At 41.8% G+C, this 22,348-nt stretch overlaps 1 protein-coding gene across 2 annotated transcripts in view; it reads left to right on the top strand.

The window, feature by feature from the left end:
- Nucleotides 1-21,222, top strand: part of LRRC40 (leucine rich repeat containing 40) — a 53,389-nt gene extending 32,167 nt beyond the window's left edge. Inside the window, exons 7-15 of one of the 2 annotated variants that reach the window (XM_085884473.1) lie at nt 2,830-3,002; nt 4,234-4,324; nt 8,872-8,917; nt 9,055-9,160; nt 9,422-9,529; nt 9,672-9,782; nt 13,373-13,450; nt 19,668-19,853; nt 20,697-21,222. In XM_085884473.1, coding sequence (XP_085740599.1) covers nt 2,830-3,002; nt 4,234-4,324; nt 8,872-8,917; nt 9,055-9,160; nt 9,422-9,529; nt 9,672-9,782; nt 13,373-13,450; nt 19,668-19,853; nt 20,697-20,802 — 1,005 coding nt within the window. In that variant the 3' untranslated portion in view covers nt 20,803-21,222. Of the gene's footprint in view, nt 1-2,829; nt 3,003-4,233; nt 4,325-8,871; nt 8,918-9,054; nt 9,161-9,421; nt 9,530-9,671; nt 9,783-11,561; nt 11,740-13,372; nt 13,451-19,667; nt 19,854-20,696 lie in introns of those variants that run through there. The other variant, XM_085884474.1, reaches the window with a different exon arrangement.
- Nucleotides 21,223-22,348: the final 1,126 nt, after the last annotated feature.

Raw genomic sequence — 22,348 nt, 5'->3', positions numbered from 1 at the left:
ATGATTTTGTCAAGTCCTGCAGAGAGGGAAGAGGCTGCTGCCTGCCCATCTGAAGGATGGAGAATGTTGTGGCAGAGGGTGGATTCATCATCAGAGATAGGGTGAATTCAAGATGTGGCAGAGGGTGGATTCAAGTGAGAAATTGATTTTAGCAGCCGTTCCGATTGCTAATAATAAAAAAAAGTGTTTATTTGTCCAATTCGCACATTGTTTGACACTCCGGACGATGTTTAATATGACTGTGCTGGCTTGGCAAGCGATTCGCGATCGAAAACGTGTGGAAACAAAATAAATCTACAAACATTTGGAGACGCCCGGAGTGTCAACAGTGCCAGAATTGGACAAGTAAACACTTTTTTATTAGCAGTCAGAACTGCTGCTAATTTCAATTCTGCAGCTTAAATTTTGAAGCTTGGTGAAAGTTGAGGATTCTAGAGGTTATCGCATGTGCAGAAAGAAAATGAAAGCACCAACACTGGTGTCTGAGCATTTATAAGCATTGCCATGTATCCAGCGATTCGTAGGTATGAAGATGAAGTATTTGATGATATGAGTGAGGAAAGTGGGGAAATTTTTTTTTCAGTGCTTTATCATGAAGAAACCACTGTGGACTGTTCCAAGTTAAGGCATTATTGAGCAGACTGAACAAAATAGTGAATTAAGATCCCAGGAACCTGACAGAATGCTAACTCAGGGGCTGACCAAGGACGAAGCCTTGATGAAGGACAATTAAATAAGGCCGCTAATTATTTTGAAAAGGAGTGTTTTAATTTACCCAATTTTCACTCGTGCACTTCCTTGGAGTTCCCTTGGTTCGCATGCCAAGTTTCGGCCGCTAGGTTTCATGATTTTGGAGTTTTGAAACACACACACACACACACACACACACACACACACACACACACACACACACACACACACACACACACACACACACACACACACACACACACACACACACACACACACACACACACACACGTGGATCATCATCAGCTAAGCACCGTTCTTCCTCGACGTTTCGATCTTTTCAGCCCAGAAACTCTCCAAACGGTGGATGCACAACTTTGGTCATGGATCCACATCAGGAGATCCACAACTTTAGTTGTGCCCAGGCAGTCAGTCAACCAACCCATACTTTTCACGAATACATAAGAAACATAAATATTGAAGAAACAGTACAGTGGATTTTCCACCAAAAGATAATGACAAATCAGTGGGAGAAGCTTTACCAAAAGAAATGTCCATCACACATATCTCGTTTTTTCACACACACACACACACACACACACACACACACACACACACACACACACACACACACACACACACACACACACACACACACACACACACACACACACACACACACACACACACACACACACACACACACACACACACACATTCTCTTTATCCAAGTTCTTGTTTAGTTTTACTTGGATCTAAATAGCTGAGCTGGCATGCAATTGTTGCTTGAATTGAAAATGCTTTATTTTGCCTATTTATTTATTTGGCATTCACATGTGAGCACTTACCAGTCCAGGATGTGAAGAACCATTCTATAGTTTTGGAGCAGGGTGCAGGTCAAAATGATGTCACACAACCCACACAGTGGACAAGGTCTCACTTGTGTATTCTGTTCAGGCAAAATTCCCAGGTCATTTCTCCTGTGGGTATCAGGTCAGATTTGTGGTAACTATTCTGCATGCCAATGTTTGTGATCAGGAAATGGTGTAGAAGGATTCTGATTGTGATGTTCGAGTCGGTTTCGCCGAAGCAGTTTATTGGCAAGGGTTGTACTGGGTAACCTGCCATTGCCTTCTCTGCAGTATTAGGATAGGAATTTTTAATTTGACCATGGTGCTTGTCTACTCCTCACGAAGGACATCGTGGGATATTTAAGGTCCACCAACGAATGCCATGCCTGGTGTTTGCTTAATGGTTTGTGTGGTGGCCTTGAGATCCTCGGATCCTGAGTTCAAATCCCACTCGGCTGTTGAATTAACGCCAGGTGGGGTTGACTCGGCCTGTCATCCTTCCGAGGTCGGCAAAATGAGTGCCAGCTTGCTGGTATACTATGTCGGAGTGATGACCCGTCCAGGATCGTGCCCAATCGCCAAGGAGACTGTTTAGGCAGCACCAACTCTCTGCACAGAGTGTGGTCCCAAAGGATGTATGAATGGAACTAATGCCGGCAGATAGTATGCCTAGTTTAACATCTATCCAATGGATGGCACACACATTGATGAATCAACGTGCCTGTGAAACACCGAGATGACAGTTTACAGCTAAGCTGAGATTAGAACCCGGGCTCGACAGCTAAAGGCGATTGAACAAACCTCGTAAATATGGTGTTAGTACATGCAGTGATTATCTCTTCAAGGTTTTATAGGAGTACTTGGCATCTCAGTCAAGTTGCTATTAGTAAAATTTATCCAAACTTAGTTTTAATCAGGTATGTTTTTGTAATAAACAATACATTCTCCAATGCATAATTTTGTATGATTACATCATTTTTAGCCACCCATTATAATATGCTTATAAACTCGACTGTGTGTATCGATATTAACTGTTCACTGATATCAGTATCTGCAGACAAAATGTAAGAGCAAGTTAAGTGGTTATCTTTCATACACAGCCACTTACGTTCTGTACAATGACGAAGCACACACATGATGTGATTATTGCAAACCAGCATATCGCTCAAGCTTTATGGAGAATGTGATGGCAATTTTGAGACTTCTTTGATTGGTAAAGTTGCAATGTCACATAAGCACGTTAATGATTTTTGTTTGCTCGTTCGTTATGACACCCAAACCATCCCAGGAACTCCATGTCGGAAATAACCGCATTTGTACCTTGCATAAGGAGCAGCTTGAGACCCTGTCATCTCTCAACGTGCTGGACTTGAGGGACAATCAGCTGGAGGCTCTGCCCTCTGAAATCGACTTGCTACAGGACCTGCAGAGACTAGATCTCAGCAACAATTCACTGAGCAGGTTATTCGGGGTGGGAATTGACAAGTCGTTGTGGGCCAGAGCGTTAGTTCCATTGATCGCCTTGACTCAGTTGTTTATGAGGTGGAGTTGTCATCGACACTTTACACTCATGGAGTTGAGAGTTTGAGGGTGAGCGAATAGCTTGTGTGCAACATATCGATTATAATTTGCCACACACTTGATTTTATGGTTCATTTAGGAAGCCATTGTGCGGTTTCATTAAATGATGGTGAGATTGCCATTGATGTCGGCGCCTAATGTAATAATGTAAACGTAATAATCCGAATCATGAAATTGCAGCGCCTTACTCGGATGAGGATAGCCTGATATGATTAGCTCCAATAAATCACTTGATAGTCACCAGGGCAGGTAATGAAGCACACCGTCTCTTCCTGATTGGGTTTGCACCGAAGGAAGTTTGCATTTTCTTTCTATTTCAAATGAGCATTGTGACATTTTATGGATTATCATACAGATGTATGCCTGGTGTTGGCTTCATGATTAGGGTGGGGGCTTGGGATCCTAGGGTCCTGAGTTCAAATCCTGCTCAACTGTTGAATTTATACCAGGTGGGGTTAACTCGAACTGTCATCCTTCCGAGGTCAGCAAAATGAGTACCAGCATGCTGATATCCTGTGTCGGAGTGGTGACCCGTCCAGGATTGTGCCCAATAGCCAAGGAGACTGCTTAGGCAGCACCACACTCTGCACAGAGTATGGTCCCAATGGATGGATGAATACAGATGTGCTATTTATACATTAGAAAGGAAGTGGTTCCGAGGGGATATGATAGAGATGTTTAAGATAATGAAGTGTGCACACAAAATAAGTGCAGATGAGTTTTTTTTCAACAAATAGACAGTGCTAGGACCAGGGAACATTGCCTGAGATTAAATAATGTAGGATAGTTAAGATGGTATTAACCCTGGAAGGACCAAGGGACACACGTGTCCTAAAACTTTAGTGGTGTATCTCCGATGTTTTCCCTGCAATTCTACATTGTTTTGTTTGTACAATGGAAAACATCGTAGCTAACACTGGGTAAGAGCTTTTGTCATTATTTTGAGGATGAAGACAAAGCACAGACATGATTGGCAAAAGGCCCTCTTCCCAGGTTCATATATCTTGTGCAGTATTTCCGTGTCGTGATCGTCATTTCAATCTATAATGTTATCACTGTGCTCACATTTTGAATGTGTGACTAAACACTGGTTTTGTTTCTGTTCCTGCAGCTTGCCCAGCAGCTTAGGAACACTCAACAAACTTCATTCGCTCGCTCTGCAGGGAAACCCCCTCCGTTCTGTCCGAAGGGACATCATTTCTGTAGGTGCCCTTTAGCCTTATCGAGCAGTTTGGATGCTGTTGTTAGGAAAACCTTTTCAAAATTACGATTTATTTTTCAGCCCATCCCACATGTAGTGGGAGGATGGGGTTTTGCAATCCTGTCTGTCTGTCTGTCTGTTTGATGAATTTTCCAGCAAGTGGGGAAATGTGTAACGCCAAGGGATGGCACACACCTTTAGCCTCAAGCACATTCATCTTATTCCATTAGGGATGAGGATGGTGTTATAAGGGCACTTGTGAACTATAAAAGAACTCGTGATGTGTATAAAAGAAAAAAAACAACCCACCAAACCTAGTGGTTTCTAGCTCAGATAATTCCAACTGCATTGGCTCCATAGCATGACACGAGAAGCCTGAAGCTTATACAAACTGTGACCTTCACAAGGCCCACGACGCCGATCGGCTCCAACCTTTCAATATTTGATGATCTTTTTAACAGTCGCTGAGTTTGTTTTACACTGAACGGAAAACTCATAGGGAGGGCATGACCACTGTGAATATGACAGTTCCGAAGATGCCTTAGGAGGCTTACCATAGCACCAAAATGGCAGATGTATTGGGTCATTCCATGTCAAATCAACCAATGCAAGTGACATTTCCCGACCACACCATCTGAGATTTTGCTCACACTTGTGTCAAGGTTGGGTACAGGTATGAAAACACAGGATCTGAAATGCTTTGAGCCAGCTCCCAATATTAAGGGGAATCTGGCCACTTCTAGTTTTCCCGTTGCCAACGGCAATGCACGGACCACGCCCATTCCTATAAATGTATTTTCCCTCACAATTCCGAAAGTATCTCAGTTGGACTCACCAAACCTGGTGTTCAAGGTGAACTTTTCACGCAGATTCTGAATCTGCAGTAAAAATCTTGCCAGTTTAAATACTTGCTGAGATAATTGCAAATTTTTTTTTTTTTCCGCAGTCCCTCAATCGGACCCCAAATGATTAGTGTGCCTGTGAACCAAAATGGTCCTGATCTACTTTTCCAGATTCTAGAAGACCTCAGTTTGGACATCTAAAAAAAACCGAGAGAGGATTTCCTGAGTGCCCTCCATTTTGGTGAAGATCCGGATCTGAATCTGATAATTTTTTAAGTGATTCTTCACCATTGAGAGAGAGGGCGAAACCGATTATATAGCACGATATCTCAAAAAGTTGTGGATGGATTTGGACGAAACTAGGTGGACAGGTTGGGTGTGTCGCAAGGACGAATTGATTTGACTTTGGTGAAGATCCGAATCCGGATCTGGATACGACAATTATTTAGTTTTTCAAGAGATTCTTCACCATTGAGAGATAGGGCCAAAAACGATATAATACAGTATAGCATGATATTTCAAAAATGTATTGGGCTCGATATGTTCTCATGGATCAGGCATTGCATGGCGGATGTATGCGCTCTACCGAGTACCCTCCTAGTTATGATACTGATGATGGTCATGATAATACCCTCTGGTAAGGGTAGCGAGAACAGTTGAGATAGCAGAAATATATATCTGTTGTATAGCCAGAGTTCATACACTTGCTTGAATGGGAAATTAATGTGATATTGCATTGTTGCGTAATTTGAAAGAAAAAAAGCAAAAACCAATAACTTATGTAGAACAGACACTTGTGAACTACGATCGGTTGTTATCCTGACTGTGCAATGTAATTTCATGCAGTAGAGAAGCAGCAAGTTTAGAAAAAAATATGGAATGTAAAAGTAAACCTGGGAGAGAGAGCATGGAATGCTTGGCAGAGTTGTTCCATGGGAGATCTTTGAAGGGAAATTGATATCATACTGGGGAGAAACAAACAAAAACCAGTTGAGGCTTTGAGCAATTCAGGAGATTGTGTAGCAGCTCGGTTCAAGCAGCAGCAGGGCAGTGGGATTTCTGAGATTATATAAAGTTCTCTGTGTGGTGAATCAATCTTATCTCCCTTTGGAAAGACCAGGCCTCTTGAGTAATAATCGAAATAACAAATACAATGGACTTCAACTTCATAATGGAAGCTGGCATCATTCGCTGCTGCGATACATTACAACAATCGACACTAAAACAATAGCACAACGATAAATGCTTCTGCAGTAAATAACAATTCAATGGATTTGTCAATGAAGGCTCGAGCTACCTCACAACCATCCCCACCCCCACCCCCCTCCATTTCTGTCCACCAATTACCGATGATTAAACATTCATGCAATCGGAGGCATTACAACAACAACAATTATTATTGTTCCAGAAATGGCGAAACCCCGGTGTTTTTTTTTTTTAATTTCCCGACTTGCTTTATTTTGCTAAACAAAGTGAAAATCGAAGTGAAAGCTGTCCCCAAGGCAACTATCGAGTTCCAGAGGTTATTCCCTCAAGGCATTCTTGTCGATATCTATCATTCCCTATTGCCAGAGAAACAGCGCCCTCAGAAGTTAAAAAATTGTTTGTTTTTTTTAAACGGAAATAAAATCTATTCCATTCATTCATCCCAGAATTTGCGTCCATTGGAGTTTCACACGTTGCTTCGTTGCTGCAATGCAAGTTGTGTCTTCGACTGTCTTCTTAGTCTTAGGTACAGATTACAGCCATCGATTTGTGTCAAAAGTGTCCTGGCATGCGACAACCTTGCATAAACCGAGCCTCTTGTGGAGGGCATGTGCAGAAATCATTATCTTTTCAGCAGAAATGCTATTGGTCTCTTATCGACCCACATTCTCTACTAATCCTTCCTCAAGAGACTGTGCATTACTAAGGTATGGTTTCATGATGTATAGTTTTTGCTTGGTGGAGGTGGGGGAGTGGACAGGGTCTCATCAGCCACTCGTGAATACATGGTTGGACCATGGTGATGATCAGGCAGAACATCACTGTCTAGGATGCACAGGAAGTGTTTCACAGGCAAGCATCATGCAGGTTTCACTTTCTGAAAACATCATCTTGCAAAATTTAGCCTTTGCAACATCCGTGTGCATGACGGCGAGAAGCACAATGCTGTCGTGCTGGAATAAAAAATGTGTTCGCTCTGATCGAGTGGGAGTCCAAAGGACAAGGTGCTTGCCGTCTATCGCCCCAATCCATGGAGGGACATTCCCAACCGTCTTCAAATTTTAGTGCCATTCAACCATTGCTCCTTGGGGTTTGGCAACTGCAACATAAAACGTGCATTGCCTTGTACAAATATGCATACAACCTCTGCAGCTTGTTAATGTCGATTTCATAAATAGGATCCCTGCATGGGTTAAGCTACTCGGCACGTTCGATCGTGCAGTCGACAAAACCAGCAGCACATCAGAGGCAAACATCGCACGAAAGAATCGCGGCAAGTGCAAAACGTGATAAACTGCTGCCTGCTCAGCCTCACAGTGGGCAGTCAAAATTGCAACACAACCATCCACCAATGCAAGACTAATGCAATGCATTTGTACAAAGTGTTGCGGTGTGACGAAGTCACCTGTAAAATAACCGAGTGAAAAGAAAATGGGCCAAATACAAAAGGCGCTATACTGTACGAGGCACGGGTTGTAGTCTGCAACTGCAGGCGTTTCCGGCCCTAGATGTCATTTACCAAGATGCACCCTACGGTTCAACGACCACTGTTCATTCTGGATATTGTTCATCAATTGGGTGTTGAGGGTCATGGATATGATGGGTCTCATAGTGGATTGAGCCTTTTCATACGAGTGATTAATAAGTTAATTTATTAGTTCCTAAGCATGTATTTTTTTTTAAATTGTTTTGTAGCTGATTGTTATTGTTGGGAGTGTGGGGGTGAGGGATCTGTTTGGAAACTTTTATTGGAACCCACATTATCGTCGTCGTTACGTAACTGTACATGTAAAATGTGTAAAGAATTTTATTTTAATTTTTTCCAACGAGATTTACATTACAGTTATTCAATTTTACTGTTTTGTGTTTTTACCATTTTTTTTTCTTTTACATGACAAATGAAGAAATCAAAAAGTTGCTCTACCTAATTTTTTGTGCTTACCTGCAAGTAGCTGTCCTTTACGGCATGGTAGCTTGCAGCGCATATGTTAGGGATGGTCAGAGGCTCGGCTTTCTCCACTTGTCTGGGTTCCGCTTGTAGCCAGGTATTGTCGTGTCATTCGCACTCCTCTTCACATTAAAGCTGCTCTGTTAGAAGAGGGTCTTCCTCTTTTGCAATTAGAAATTTTGCTAAATGCAGTAATAATTTAAATGTTCCAGTATCCATCCCTAAAAAGGTCCTCAAGCCTCAACTTCTGGACAATGGACATGGATATGATATGCTCTGTGTTTGTCTTGATGCCTTGGCCACAGTCTTGTCGAGTCTTGTGGTTATGGCCCGTTCTCCATTGCTAATTCAAGAAAGTGAACCTGTCACGTACAACTTGCTGAAGCACCACCAGGGTCGGTGAACCTTGTTGCATAAAAAACTTGCTCAGATTGAGACAAAGCAAAGTATTCCGAGAGCGGTTTGGTTGCGCAACTGATCATTTCAGGTCTGGACCTTACTTTATCCTCTCGCACTCTGAGTCACTCCAATTCTGGATCTTCTCTCTTTCAGCGTGGCACTCAGGAAATCCTCAAGTACTTGAGAAGCAGGATCGAAGGCAAGCAGCCCCCTCCTAAAGCACAAATATGAATATAGTGTTTGGATTTGTTTGTCTATTTGTTGTAAAACTTTGCTTTGGTTTATAAATTTGGTATCTACTAGTGCCAGACTTGAAGTACTTGTGTTTTTATACAGAGCCAAAGGACAAATCTGGCATTGGAGAAGGAGCAGGCCTTGTGCTACCGAGTGAGGTTCATCTTGATCGACGTTTCATCACCACCCTTAAAACCCTCATGTTTAGGTGAGCATTAAAACAGTGGAACCTGCAATTTGCCTTGATGCTTTCTGTGCTTGCTCAGCCATTCTCAGCGAGTAAAACATCCATGTTCTACGTTGTGCGTGCCACTTGAAACCCCCATTATGTTAATACGTACAAATTATGCATGATCTTGAAGCAGATTTCCAAAGTTCCTTCCACCTGCCATCCTGATGTTTGAGTTGTACATAAGCCTGCCAACATCATGTCGAAAAATTCAAATGTACAGAACATTTCTTGTTCCAGCAACAAGCAAGCTGCAGAAGTTTCCGACGAAGTTTTTGATGCTGCAGCTCGCGCTACCATCACAACAGCGGACTTCAGTCAGAACATGCTCACGGAGATACCATCAAGGTACAACATAATTGTTTCTTTCCAGCTGCCGATTCTCCGAGACCGTTTATATTTGCACATTGCATAAAAACTCGCACCTTGTGGAGGAAGCATGGTTGACTTCTTGCTAATACAATGAGTGTTTCATTGTCTGATGCTGCAGGATCGCAGAGTTGAAAGATTCTGTGGTTGATGTGAACTTTGGTTTCAACAAGATTGAAAATCTTTCACCAGCTTTCACCAGCCTCGTCTTGCTCACGCACGTGGACCTGCGGTAAGTGGAGCATGTTGCACAAAACGCTTGTTGCAATTGCTGCATAATGATAAATGTGTACCTGCTCTAAACGTCCCTCAAGATTGTGAGGTAAGAACACCTTACCTCACAGTCTTGAGAAAAAGGACATGGGAAGGGTATTTTTATGCCTCCGCCGAGGAAGTCGCTGGGTACTTAGTTAACTCTTGCTTTGCGTTTCCAAGCAAGATCTATATTTCCTACGAGCTGCAATTTTGTTTGAATCTCGATATTCCCAAAATCTGAGCGCGAGTGGCAAGTTTGATTGGTTGAGATGGCATAATATTTTGTCCAAGTACTGCTAAACTGCAGGGTTTTGAAAGCGACAAGAAGGCGATGTGTTCTAATGTTCAAGCTTCAAGCATATGATTCAATTTAAATGGAAAAAAGATTTTAAAAGGCTGCAGGAAAAAAAATATATAAATATATTTAACCCGAGGTTTACCGTTGTCGATTCAGTGTCTTTTAAATCACCTTATTCAACATGTTACATTAGTTATTCGTGCCTGTTGTTTTTGTCCTTTACAACATCCTTAAAAACAGGAAGTTTCCTGTTTAAAATGATTTTAAATTTTGTTTGAATCCCAGGCAGGCACACCATTAAAAAAAATTATCTCACTCCTCCATGCGCATGTGTGGTCGGGAGGAGATTCTGTACAATTTTGCCAAATTCAGAGCCAAAGTGCAGCTCGGTGGAGTTTAATGTCATGTTTTGTTTTACAACACTTAGCAGGGTACCCGTCTCCGGGTTTGCAGACGTCTTACATCAAAAGGGCAATATTTTGTGGTGTGTATTGGTAGAAAGGGAATTCAATGTGAAATGATGATGTGGACCGTGACACATCATACAATGTTTACCGAATAGACAATGGCGGTCTGCTCAGAAGAACAACTATCATTGATGATTAAAAATATATCATGCATAGCTCTATACTTGCAAAATCCAAATAAATAGCAGTTGCCATGGAAACAGCAATTTGGTCATTTCCAAAATTTGACCGATCAAATGTGTTTTACATGATTGAATGGTGTGCGTAACCATTTTGGTTGACTCGCAAAGTACCCGCCCTGCAGGCGATCTTGTTCCAAGCATTCAACACATTCTTCTGACACGTACCTTTATCTCGGTGGTGTATAGGCAACTGACGACTGCTTCAATTGCTCCTGAAAGAAAACAAAAAAAAAACCTCAGTTTACATGCATGGAGCAAAAACATACCGACTGCTTATAATTCAAAATGCTTTGTTGCACTGGAAAATGTGGGGACAGGAATATAGAACTGTCAGACAGAGACTTGTAATACCCTCTCCCACCTGGAGTGGCGTTACTCAATACACATATCCGTAGAGAAATTGTGTCCCTCCCCTCTCCCCCAAGACCACCGCCAAAAATAAAAACACACCTATGCATTAACTGGGGCCATGCTGATCCTATGTAGCAGGTCTGGCTGTAGTTGGGCCAGAACTGTCGGAGCACACACACACACACACACACACACACACACACACACACACACACACACACACACACACACACACACACACACACACACACACACACACACACACACACACACACACACACACACACACACGTCCGTGAATTATCGGAAGGATACATCTTCTAAATTCTGCCTAAGGCCTTAGTTATTTTATAACTTGGTTTACGCAGTTCTTCAGCAAAAATGTAGGGTTGGTCGGTCGAAATATAAATATAATTTCAATTTTTAGAAATTATATATTTTTATGATTTTTTTTTCAGATGTTCCATGGAAAAGACAAGGGTAGGTGGGGGGGGGGGATAAATATAAATCCCGGACCAGGAAGATCTAAGAAATCATTGAAGATGGAAGACCATTCAAATGCAGGATGCCATTGTTCCCTGTATCATCTGATGTGAAAAACAATAAAGAAGGATTAAAACTTGTTTTTACAATATAGTCTGGCATGTTTTTCTTATAGAAACCTGTTGGATCATCAAGCAAATGGAAACAATGCTGAGAAAATTACTCTCCAAGTCGTAGATGTGTGCGTGCACACCAGTGCATAGTGCTGGATATGATTTTAAAAAGGTGTCTACTCGGAGTCAACAATCAACATGCTTAAAACGGTCAATCAGAGCCATAACCAGCTTAGTTTTCAGTGGGCATCTGATCGTACCGTCTCCCCATCCCCATGAGCACATCAAAGGCTGATTTCTGGTCCGTTGAAGGCTGAATATCAGCATCTCGCAGGGAAGCTTTGACGTACTTGGCACCGAAATCTTTCAATACGAACAGCGGTGTACAACTTTCGATGGAAACAAAATCGGCACGACCGAGAGTAGCGTGCGAATCATCCCTGCTGCTGCACTGAATTGATGCAATCGTTCGGCCAGAATATTCATAGTCAAGATGTTGCGTGATTAAATCACCAATACAGTCACTCAAATTTATACCGCTGACATACTTCTTAACAATCACTTTCGCCCCAGAAACCACAGTCAATCTGAACCACGCTGCCACTGCTCAGACACCATGACCGAAGACGACTGCACAGTTCTACTGCGCAGCTCGGTTAAAGGTGACTCGGCATTTTGGCGCGCGCACGCACAAAATTATATTGTGAAAATAAATGCCGACGTTTACATTTTGGGTTTTGAAACTTTTGCACCTTCGGCGGAAAATGTATAAATATAAAAGGCTAAAAATGTGTTTTATATTTATATTTCATTTCGGCAAATATACCGTCGGCGGATCCGTAAACCAAGTTGTAAAATAACTAAGGCTTAATATGTGTTTTACATGTTTTGGATGGCATTGACCTTGATCTTTGACTAATTTTGACCAGATTTTATACAAATAAGCTATTTCACTTTTAATCTGATATGTTGAGAAATTCCTGAGCTTTGGTGATAATAAAATCACAAAAATATCCCAATTAATTATAATGGGGTGAAAACATTTCTCTTTACCATGTGGGGCTTTTTGCTATGTCACCAAGCAAGATGAGCAGAACCAAAAATAAATACATTTTTAAAGAGATAAAATTATTTAATTTACCAATGAGGGGGCCTATTAAATATGGGTGTTGACCCTCAAGTGTTACTGCAGAAAGCCCGCAGGCAGAAGGTCTTAGGAGTTTAAGAGTTCTAATTGGGTTTATAGGATATACAGGGTCTTCGGGTCTAAAGGGTCTTAGGGGTTATAAAGAGTCGAAGTAGTCTCAGAAGTGTAAAGGGTCTTGGGGGTTTTCAATATCAAAAGGGTCTTGAACGGCATTGGGGTTATTCAGGTTGTGGAGTCTTGAGGATATTAAGGGTCTTGGAGTGGGGGGGGGGGTCTTTAGACTCCAAATGTTCTTTGGGTATTAAGGAGTCTTCGGGGTAAAGAGTTCTAAAGGTATAGAGGGGTCTGGAACTCACACACATGGCTCCTATTATAGTACTGTCTCTATTTGTTGTCATAAATGTTATCCATCATTTTTTTGTTGTATCAATAATATCCAATAATTTTATTGTTTTCTAACCAAAGAAAAATGTTTACCTGGTTACCTTTCTTACGTGTAGCTGCATAACTGTGCTCATGTATTCAGCAACAACCGATTGAGTTCCTTGCCGAGCGAGATGGAGGCTTTGGTTTGTTTGCAACGCATCACCATCTCTTTCAACAGGTACGATCTTGGTCACGACCTCTCTGCTTTAATACGCATACTCGTAGATCGGTGGTTTCGTGGCTTCAAACCTGAGCCACAAAGCTTGTATAACTAAAATGGAGACCTGCCACGCCACAAGGAAAATCTTTTGCGTTTGTCGTTATTTTTCCAATTTGAACAAGGCTTGCATGTTTACAAGATGAGGAATAGGCACACAAAAAAATCCCACGTGACCACTCGCTTTAGAGTCCTCTCTGCCTTTCCTTAAGACCTACCCGTTTCATGTAAAGGTCATGTGGCGAGCAAGAGTCTTTACCTTTTGCACTGGAGTGTATATAAATGCTCCACTTCACTCCAAACGGCTCGGGGAATCCAACTCATGAAAGTGAGTTAGAGTAGTGAGGTTTTTCACGACCGATCCGTTCCACAACCTTGGTGACGACAAACGTTTTATGTGAGAATACTATGGCCATGTAGCTCAGGGGACTGATTTGCATTGTTTGTCTCCGATCTCATGAGAAAGTGAACGATTTTATGGAAGGATATGCATATTACCTCGAACAACAAGCATTAAACAAATGAGAATGTTCGCAAAACTAACAAAGGAACTCGTTTTATTTGAAATAACCTCTCACCCAAGATATGCGTATCATATAACGCTGCTCTCGATTGGTGGGGGTGTTACAAGCAATAATAAAATACAATTCTGGGGGAATTAAGTCATCCATAAGGATGAGTTCTTCGCTGCTTTTATGTCGATACAACTCGTCGTGAATGTACCATACTTTTCATAGAGTATGGTACACTGATGATGCATCAATTGCACAATTCCTGTGCAAGCATTATCCTGGGTGGTTTGCCGTTGACTTCCCAGCAGTCTCGCCATTGCAGGAATTTGTAATTGGCCCGTGCTCGTGAAGTGAAAGGCGGGGGGTTGAGCAATCGGTTGTGTACGTACGTCCGTGTCTGCATTTTGTTAAGGGCATACATTAAAAAATAAAACTGTTCAACGGAGCAAATTGAAACTTTACTACGTGTTGCATGACCATTTGATGTCGCACATATTGAGTGTACATCGAAAACCGTTCAAAATTGGTGTCATTATAATGGCTTCAGCCTTAATTGTGCTCGGCTGGTGAAAAAGTGAAGACGTAGACGATGTACAATTTGGCGTTTTAACGATCTCTCGATTTATACTTTATTCGTCTATTCTGGTGTCTTTATTAGCCATTGTAGTTAAGAAAACGCTCAAATGAGAATAAAAGCAACTTTGTAAAGTCTCATGAATGTATTTGTTAGCAGACTTTACAAAGTATAATTCGTACACATTTATCTCAGAAGTGTAGACAGATGCAATTATAAATTTACCGCCACAAGAGTTGACTCGCACCAACTCCTTCTCAAGACTTCGCGGGGTAAGTGTTGTTATGGCCCCGGAGTTCGAGGTTCACCGTGAGGGGAAGCACTCGAGTTTCTCCCGAACACCCGGTCCTGAGGCCGCCGATCACAGGTAACTCCGTCTGTGGGGCTGATTCAACCATCTGTGGCCCATTGGCCCATGCAGCCTGACAGTTGATGAGTTATGGCACATGCCCATTGGCTATCACCACAGGAAAATTCAACATGTTGGACTGGCGATGATGGGTGGCCTCGTTTGCCACCTGTCGTGACCTTTAGCCCACTTTTCCATCACCGTTGTGGGCCACGCTGATTGGCTGCTCAGAAAGGAAAAGTAAATGAAGCTGGATGTGACTCGAAAGTTCAACCCCATTGACCAGATCTGTAATAATATACAGTATAAGGAACTTCAAAGCAGGCGGAGGCCATTAGGCCGGCCCATCATGCCTGAGAATTTCTGTAAAGATCCATGTCCCCTTCTATCCCCAGTGCTTAGTGGTACCCATTCCAATTCCAGTTTACACCTAACTATGGTTTCTACCACCACTACCTTTCCAGGGAGACCATTCCATGTATGAATTGCTTTCCCTTCCCTTCCTTGGGAAGGGAATATAATCCTTGGGAATAGAACCTGGTGTTGGCTTAGTGGTTAGGGTGACGGCTTGGGATCTTAGGGTTCTGGGTTCAAGCCCCGTTTTCCGCTGAATTAACACCGGGGGGTTGACTCGGTCTGTCATCCTTCCGAGGTCGGTGAAATGAGTGCCAATGTAGCAGCCAAAAGGCTGCACACAAAGGGAAGGGGTATTGACGGATTTATTAAATTTGGTATTGGTGTGGCACAGGCATGATGGGCCGAATTTCCTCCTGTGCAAAATTTCCTTGATGCTGTCCCAACTTCCCCTTTTATCTCAGGTTATGGCCTCTGGTCATATCACTGTCTATTTTGCTGAACAACTCTTCCGCACTTATTTGATACTCTACCCTTCATTATCTTAAACGTGTCTGAGATCCCATCGCAAACAAAAATGGTTTGACGCACAATCGGCACCCTTCAAGTCCGGGCGAGTCCGCCGGTTTGCTTTCGTCTCGTTTTTAACCATTAGATAAATTTTTAAAAATCGGCAAATTTTATGCATTTCAAGGTTTAATTCAAAACACCACAAATTAATGATCTTTATGCATTTGAAGCTCGCCTGGGATCTGCACCGTGTACATTTGATTCACCAGCGAGAGTTCATTAGCGATGCTGACAATGTGCTCGCTGTGAGTAATCACCGAGTATTCGCACAGATGAATCACCTCGGTGGCAATTAAAGCACGAATTGATGAGATTTTAGACAAAAACACATTTCATCCCCCCCCCCCCTTCTTCCCCACAATAAAAGGGAAGATGAAAAAAAACATGACGAGTAAACTCGGCATACAGAAGCAGGGCCTCACACCCATTGAGAATAAGATTACGACCTTTCAAAAAAAGACCAACACAGGTAAGTCATTGGTCGACAAAGGGGGGAAGGGGTTGCGGGCGGTTGAATGAGGGTGAGGATGACACAGTATGGAGTCTGGCCAGGGATAGGGGGGTGTTCTGGGCAGCAGTGATTTTTTTTTTTTTTTTTTGGCTTCTGTTTAAGTTCCTTATTGTTGTGCCTTTTATAGTCGACTCCACAATGTGGGACTAGGTGAGGCCATTAGTCGTAGCAGTCGTTTCATCCAAGTATGTGAAGCAGCTGTTATGAGGGATGTTTCATTTTTGAATGCTCTTTAATGCTTTGCTTGTTGCATCTCAGAGCAGATTGTAGAAATGTGTGCATTTCAAGGGAGACAGTAACAGCACCATCACTGCATTTACATGTAAATTTAACTGTCTTTTAATACTGAATCTGAACTTTAATTTCTCTTTTTCTTTTTATGCCGATTTGTTTTTGTTGTCACTTTAATTGTTGGCAGAGATGCAGGAAACACAATGTAAAATCAGAAGTTAATTAATATTTGTACATCTCATTCACTGTTACCAATGACAAATGTACTACTACCACCACCACCACGAAGCCTGGTGTCGGCTTAGTGGTTCGGGTGGCTGGCTTGGGATCCTCGGGTCCTGAGTTGAAGCCCCGTTGGCTGCTGAATTAACACTAGGTGGGGTTGACTCAGCCTGTCATCCTTCCGAGGTCAGCAAAATGAGTGCCAGCATCAGCATCAGCAGCATATAGTCCAAGAGCATTAGGTCAAAATAGGCCCTAACCTGGACATTTTTGGTAACAAGCTGATTTTTTTCAGGATAGGTCCAGGAATATGTCTAGAATAACATACTAAAAGTCCTGATAAATCCTCCTTGAGCGTTTTCCGCAATCCAAGATGGCGTCCAAAATGGCCGCCTCTTCTGTTTTTCTCATAACTTTGCAAGCAGGTTTCCCCAAAACACACTTTAAATGTCTACATATATGTTTTGAAGTATGAGGAACTCATTAGAATACATCTTAAGAGATGCTGAAGCACGCAAGTACCAATAAGACCTCTTGAGTTCTTCCAAAAGTCCAGGCAGAAGCAGACGCCGACACCCTGATTGTCTCCACAGCACTAGCACTGGCAGAGTCATAACATGTGCCAGTTGCTGTCGTTGGTACGGACACAGACTTACTGGTAATGCTAGTTGCTCGGGCAACCTCTTCCACAGATGTGTACATGCTATGCCGCAGTAATCCTGTCACGGTCTTCAACATTCATGAGATTCAGCATGCCATAGGGGACACAAGAAATCACTTGATGTTTCTTCATGCTGTGACGGGATGTGACACGGTCTCTGCGATCTATCGTCAGGGCAAGCGTAAAGCTTTCAACATGGTGCACAAGAAGCGGGACTACGACTTGCTGGATACCTTCACAAACAGTAGAAGCACCCATGACGAGGTGGAAAAAGCTGGGGAAGGCTTCATTCTTAAGCTTTATGGAGCCAGCAGTTTTGAATCTCTTGATGACTACCGTCACATCGCATACAAACGGGCAATCGGTCGCAGTTCCCTGAGTTCATCCTTTCAGCTAGAAAGTCTACCTCCAACTAGTGCTGCAGCAAAGCAACATTCATATCGCGCCTATCTTACCGTCCAGGAATGGATGGGTAACTCCTTATCTCCAACAGAATGGGGCTGGCGATTTCAGGACGGGACTCTTACCCCGGTAGAAACAGACATTGCTGTTGCACCCGACACTTTGCTGAACATGGTGGCATGTGGGTGTAAACCAGATGGTTGCAGAAGCATGACATGTAGCTGCAAGAAACTTGGGCTCTTTTGTACCTCAATGTGCAGTAAATGCAGTGGTCTCAATTGCAACAATACAGCACCAACTCTTATAAATGCCGACGATGATATTACCCCAACTTCAGAGGACATCAACATTGAAGATACAGCATCCGACGATGAAGACAATGACTGATGCAACTAGGTGTGTGCATGCGTAAGGTAAAGATTCATCTGAAACTTTTGAGGTTTGAGTCTCTAGCATGATCTTGTTTTGAATGTCTTTGCCTCTTGAAACTGGCTAAAACAGCAGTGTGTTGATAAGTGGCGGACATTTTGAGCACCATTTGAATTTCAGAAAGAACTTCAGCGGTTTTATTGTTTCCTTTGTACTTCAAAGTATCTGAATGAGTTCCTTATTTCTCAAGACATAATATATTTAGAGATTTAAAGTGCATATTGAGGTAACTTAGTCACAGGGTCATGAGAAAAACAGGAAATTGCAACCATCTTTGGCGCCATTTTGGATTTTGGGACTAGTTCAAGTAGTTTTATTGGTATAGATATGCGTGTTTCAAATCTGCGAATAAGAATTTATCTAGATTCCTTGACTCCCATAACATATATAAAGACATTTTAGTGTGCTTTATTGGGTTACTTAGTTGCAGAGTTATGAGAAAACAACAACAGGGAAAGGGGCATTTCGGGCGCCATTTTGAATTTCAGGACGAGCTCAAGTGTTTTTATTGGTAAATGCGTGTTTTTGAAAAATTCCCAATAAGTATATGATTCATTTCATTGAGTCGCAAAACATATATTAAGACATTTAAAGTGCGTGTTGAAGTACCTTGGTGTAAAACCAGAAACGGCAGCAATTTCAGACGCCATTTTGGATTTCTGAAAGAGCTTAAGCGGTTTTATTCGTTTTTGTGTGTTTCAAAATCTTCCGATATGTATTGTATTGAGTTCCTTATACTTCAAAACATATGTGTAGACATTTAAAATGTATTATAGGTAAACCTACTTGCAAAGTTATGAGAAAAACAGGAAATGGCGGCCATTTTGGATTGCGGAAAACGCTCAAGGAGGATTCATGAGGACTTTTAGTATGTTATTTCACACACATTCCTGGACCTTTCCTGAAAAAATCAGCTTGTTACCAAAAATGTCCAGGTTAAACCCTAATGCTCTTGGACTAATAGCCGTGCTCCAAGAAATGATAGCTACCTGACAGCCAAGCTGCCAAATGCAAGAACAGAACAGAGAACCACCACTATTACCACTAATGGCCCAAATTATTCCCACCTTCTTGTGAGGTCAGCTGAGGAACGTTTTTGGCCCGAGTCTTTCATGAACCAGCCTGACGTTCGACTGAAGCTGATTAGGTTAGGTATTTGTAATTTGTTCAGGATACCGGCGATAACTCGCCCACTCTTTATCTAACGGATGGGAGAGCAGCACCAATTTCACATCCGGGACCTGAAGAAATGCTTCCAATGACCTTACAGCATTGTGATTACAGATATAGGATCTTTCTATTTTTGATCATGAATTGACGGTTTCTCTCAGCTTCACCTTTCATTTCCCAACCTCCATCTCAGGTTCACCGTGTTGCCACCTGTGCTTTGCCGCCTCTTCGCGCTCGAGACCGTGCTTGCGAGCGACAACCATATTTCAGAGATTGATGCGGTTGCCTTGCAGCGCCTACCACACTTGGCTACACTAGACTTGCAGAACAATGATATCCAGCACGTGCCCCCGGCACTGGCCCACTGCCCGGTTCTCAGGTGTGCTGTCCGTCCATCACTCTTCCCATTCTTTGTTTTCACAGGGCATTACTTATTTAAGGACAGACCATAATTGCAACAGATAGCAGCATGAGCCTGTCTTTTCTTTCTATATCTGCCACCGAAGGTGGAAGGAGGTTTATATTTTCACCTCTGTCTGTCTGTTTGTGTGCAGGATATCTCAAAAAGTTGTGGATGGATTCGGATGAAATTTGGTGGAGAGGTTGGATGTGTGACAAGGACAAACTGATTAGATTTTGGTGAAGATCCAAATCTGCATCTGGATCCGATAATTAGTTTTTTTTTAAAGTGATTCTTCACCATTGAGAGATAGGGCTAAACCAATATATAGCACGATATCTCAAAAAAGTTGTGGACAGATTTGGACGAAACTTGGTGGAGAGGTTGAGTGTGTGACATGGACTAATTGATTCAATTTTGGTAAAGATCCGGATCTGGATACAAGAATTGTTTAATTTTTAAAGTGATTCTTCACCATTGAGCGATTGGGCCGAAACTGATATAAAGCACGATATCTCAAAAATGTATTGGGCCCGATATGTTCTCGTGGATCAGGCATTACGTGGTGGAGGTATGCGCTCTACTGAGTGCCCTTCTCGTTTTACCATTTTTTATGAAACGTTCAATTTCCTGATGTTGAACTAAACTCGTTGCTTTATAATAGCAAATGTGTACTCAAGTGAAAGTTGAGACTGTGATGAATGTGGATAAGATAACAAACACCCATTCCCTCTCTTTCCTCATATGGAAGTTGTGACATGGTGTGTATTTGCAAGGATAATCTTAAATGGTGGCATTCTCACCTTGTTTCCTCATCCTCAGGTCTCTGCTTATTGGGGGAAATCCATTCCGCACACCACGACCTGCAATCGTAGCCAAGGGCACGGCCGCAGTGCTGGACTACCTGCGAAGCCGCATCCCCGATTAGTCTCACCATATCTATACACCACCCCCCCACCTCTCCCCAAATATTGTTTTAAAAGAGAAACCCAATAAATACTGACTTTGCACGACATTGTTGTTTGATGGAGAATTAAAAGTTCACTGAAAGTTGAGAACCACTTCGCTGTAGGTCAGGGAGTGTTATTAGGGGAATTTACTCTTTTCCAGGAAAGCCTTTAATGAATTTCCAAATGAGCTCAGAATTTAGAATACAGCAATTATGATTCAACCTCCATTGCATTTTCACGATAATTTTACAAAAGGAGAATAAACGACTTGGCAAAATCACGTTTGTAATGATATGTATACCAACATTTATAATGTTACACTTTGTATAATAAGATATGGCAACGTGGGTTTAATTAAGGAAAGTGTACCATTACGAAAATAAAGGAGTCCATTTTGATTGTTTGAGCAATTAATTTTTAGCTCACCTGGAACGTAGTTCCGGGGAGCTTATGGGATGGAGCGTCGTCCGTCCACAAATACTTTCAACTTTTTCTCTGAAACTGCACATATTGTTTTGATGAAACTTGACCACAATGATGATCACATTGTATGTACCATGCCATTGTTCATGACATGAAAAAAAAAAATGGGGCTCAAAGGTGGTCTACGGGTTGCCCCGCAAAATAGGTATTTGCTTTCTTCTCAGAAATGACACGTACACAATTCTGATAAAACTTGAGTAGTGTCAAAAGGGAGGCTTTGATGCAGTAATGTGTTCCACTTCTCAAAGTCGCAATATTCACTCGCTTACGCTCCCTCATATTTCTCCTTTTCAAACTGGAACACATTACTTTGTCAAACACCTCCCTTTTGATACTACTATCCCTGCGGGGCTAGGCTTCGCCTGCTTTTCATATGATCATTTCTTCAATCAAATAGAGGTCCTAAAAATATTTGTGTTTTATCTTTAGGGATAACTTGATTTATTCATCAATTTAAAATAATGCAGCGGAAGCCCATTAAAACCCCCAACCCCATTTTTAGTCAGTTCCGAAGGAAGTGACTGACTTATGTAATAATACTTATACTTTAAACCCATAAGGTAATGTATTTATTCCATCACTCATTATATATCTTTTATCATCAAATGCTGTTAGAGCTTTCTTACTACCAGTCTCTGAGAATATTTCGTGTTTATAATTTCTAATAAAATTCATCTCTCTATAAACATCCTTTCTCTTCCATATACATTCAAGTAAATGTTGAAAGTTCATGGTCTCTTTTAATACGCTCTTCTTTAGACCTTTAAGTTTCTTTTCACATTTGAATTCATTTAACATTCTTTTAAAGTATTTATAAGCATATACCTTTGATCTAACGTCGAAAAATTCACTTAATATCTTTTCACCGAATTCATCTTTAAATTTACCAATAACCTTTTTATTCTTATTTGAAAAGAGCGGGTTATTAGGATCAGTTACTTGTTTCATAAATATCTTCATCTTCTTTCATATCTTTGTAAACATCATCTGTAGTTATCTCGAGTATGAAGCTATCCATATCCATTGATAGCAATACAATAT

The sequence above is a fragment of the Eptatretus burgeri genome, chromosome 6 (genome assembly GCF_056783735.1).
Source record: "Eptatretus burgeri isolate ZD-2024b chromosome 6, Ebu_testis_v1, whole genome shotgun sequence".
Classification (NCBI taxonomy): domain Eukaryota; kingdom Metazoa; phylum Chordata; class Myxini; order Myxiniformes; family Myxinidae; genus Eptatretus; species Eptatretus burgeri.
The sequence above is the reverse complement of the archived record's forward strand: the minus strand, read 5'-3'. Positions and strand labels throughout refer to the sequence as shown.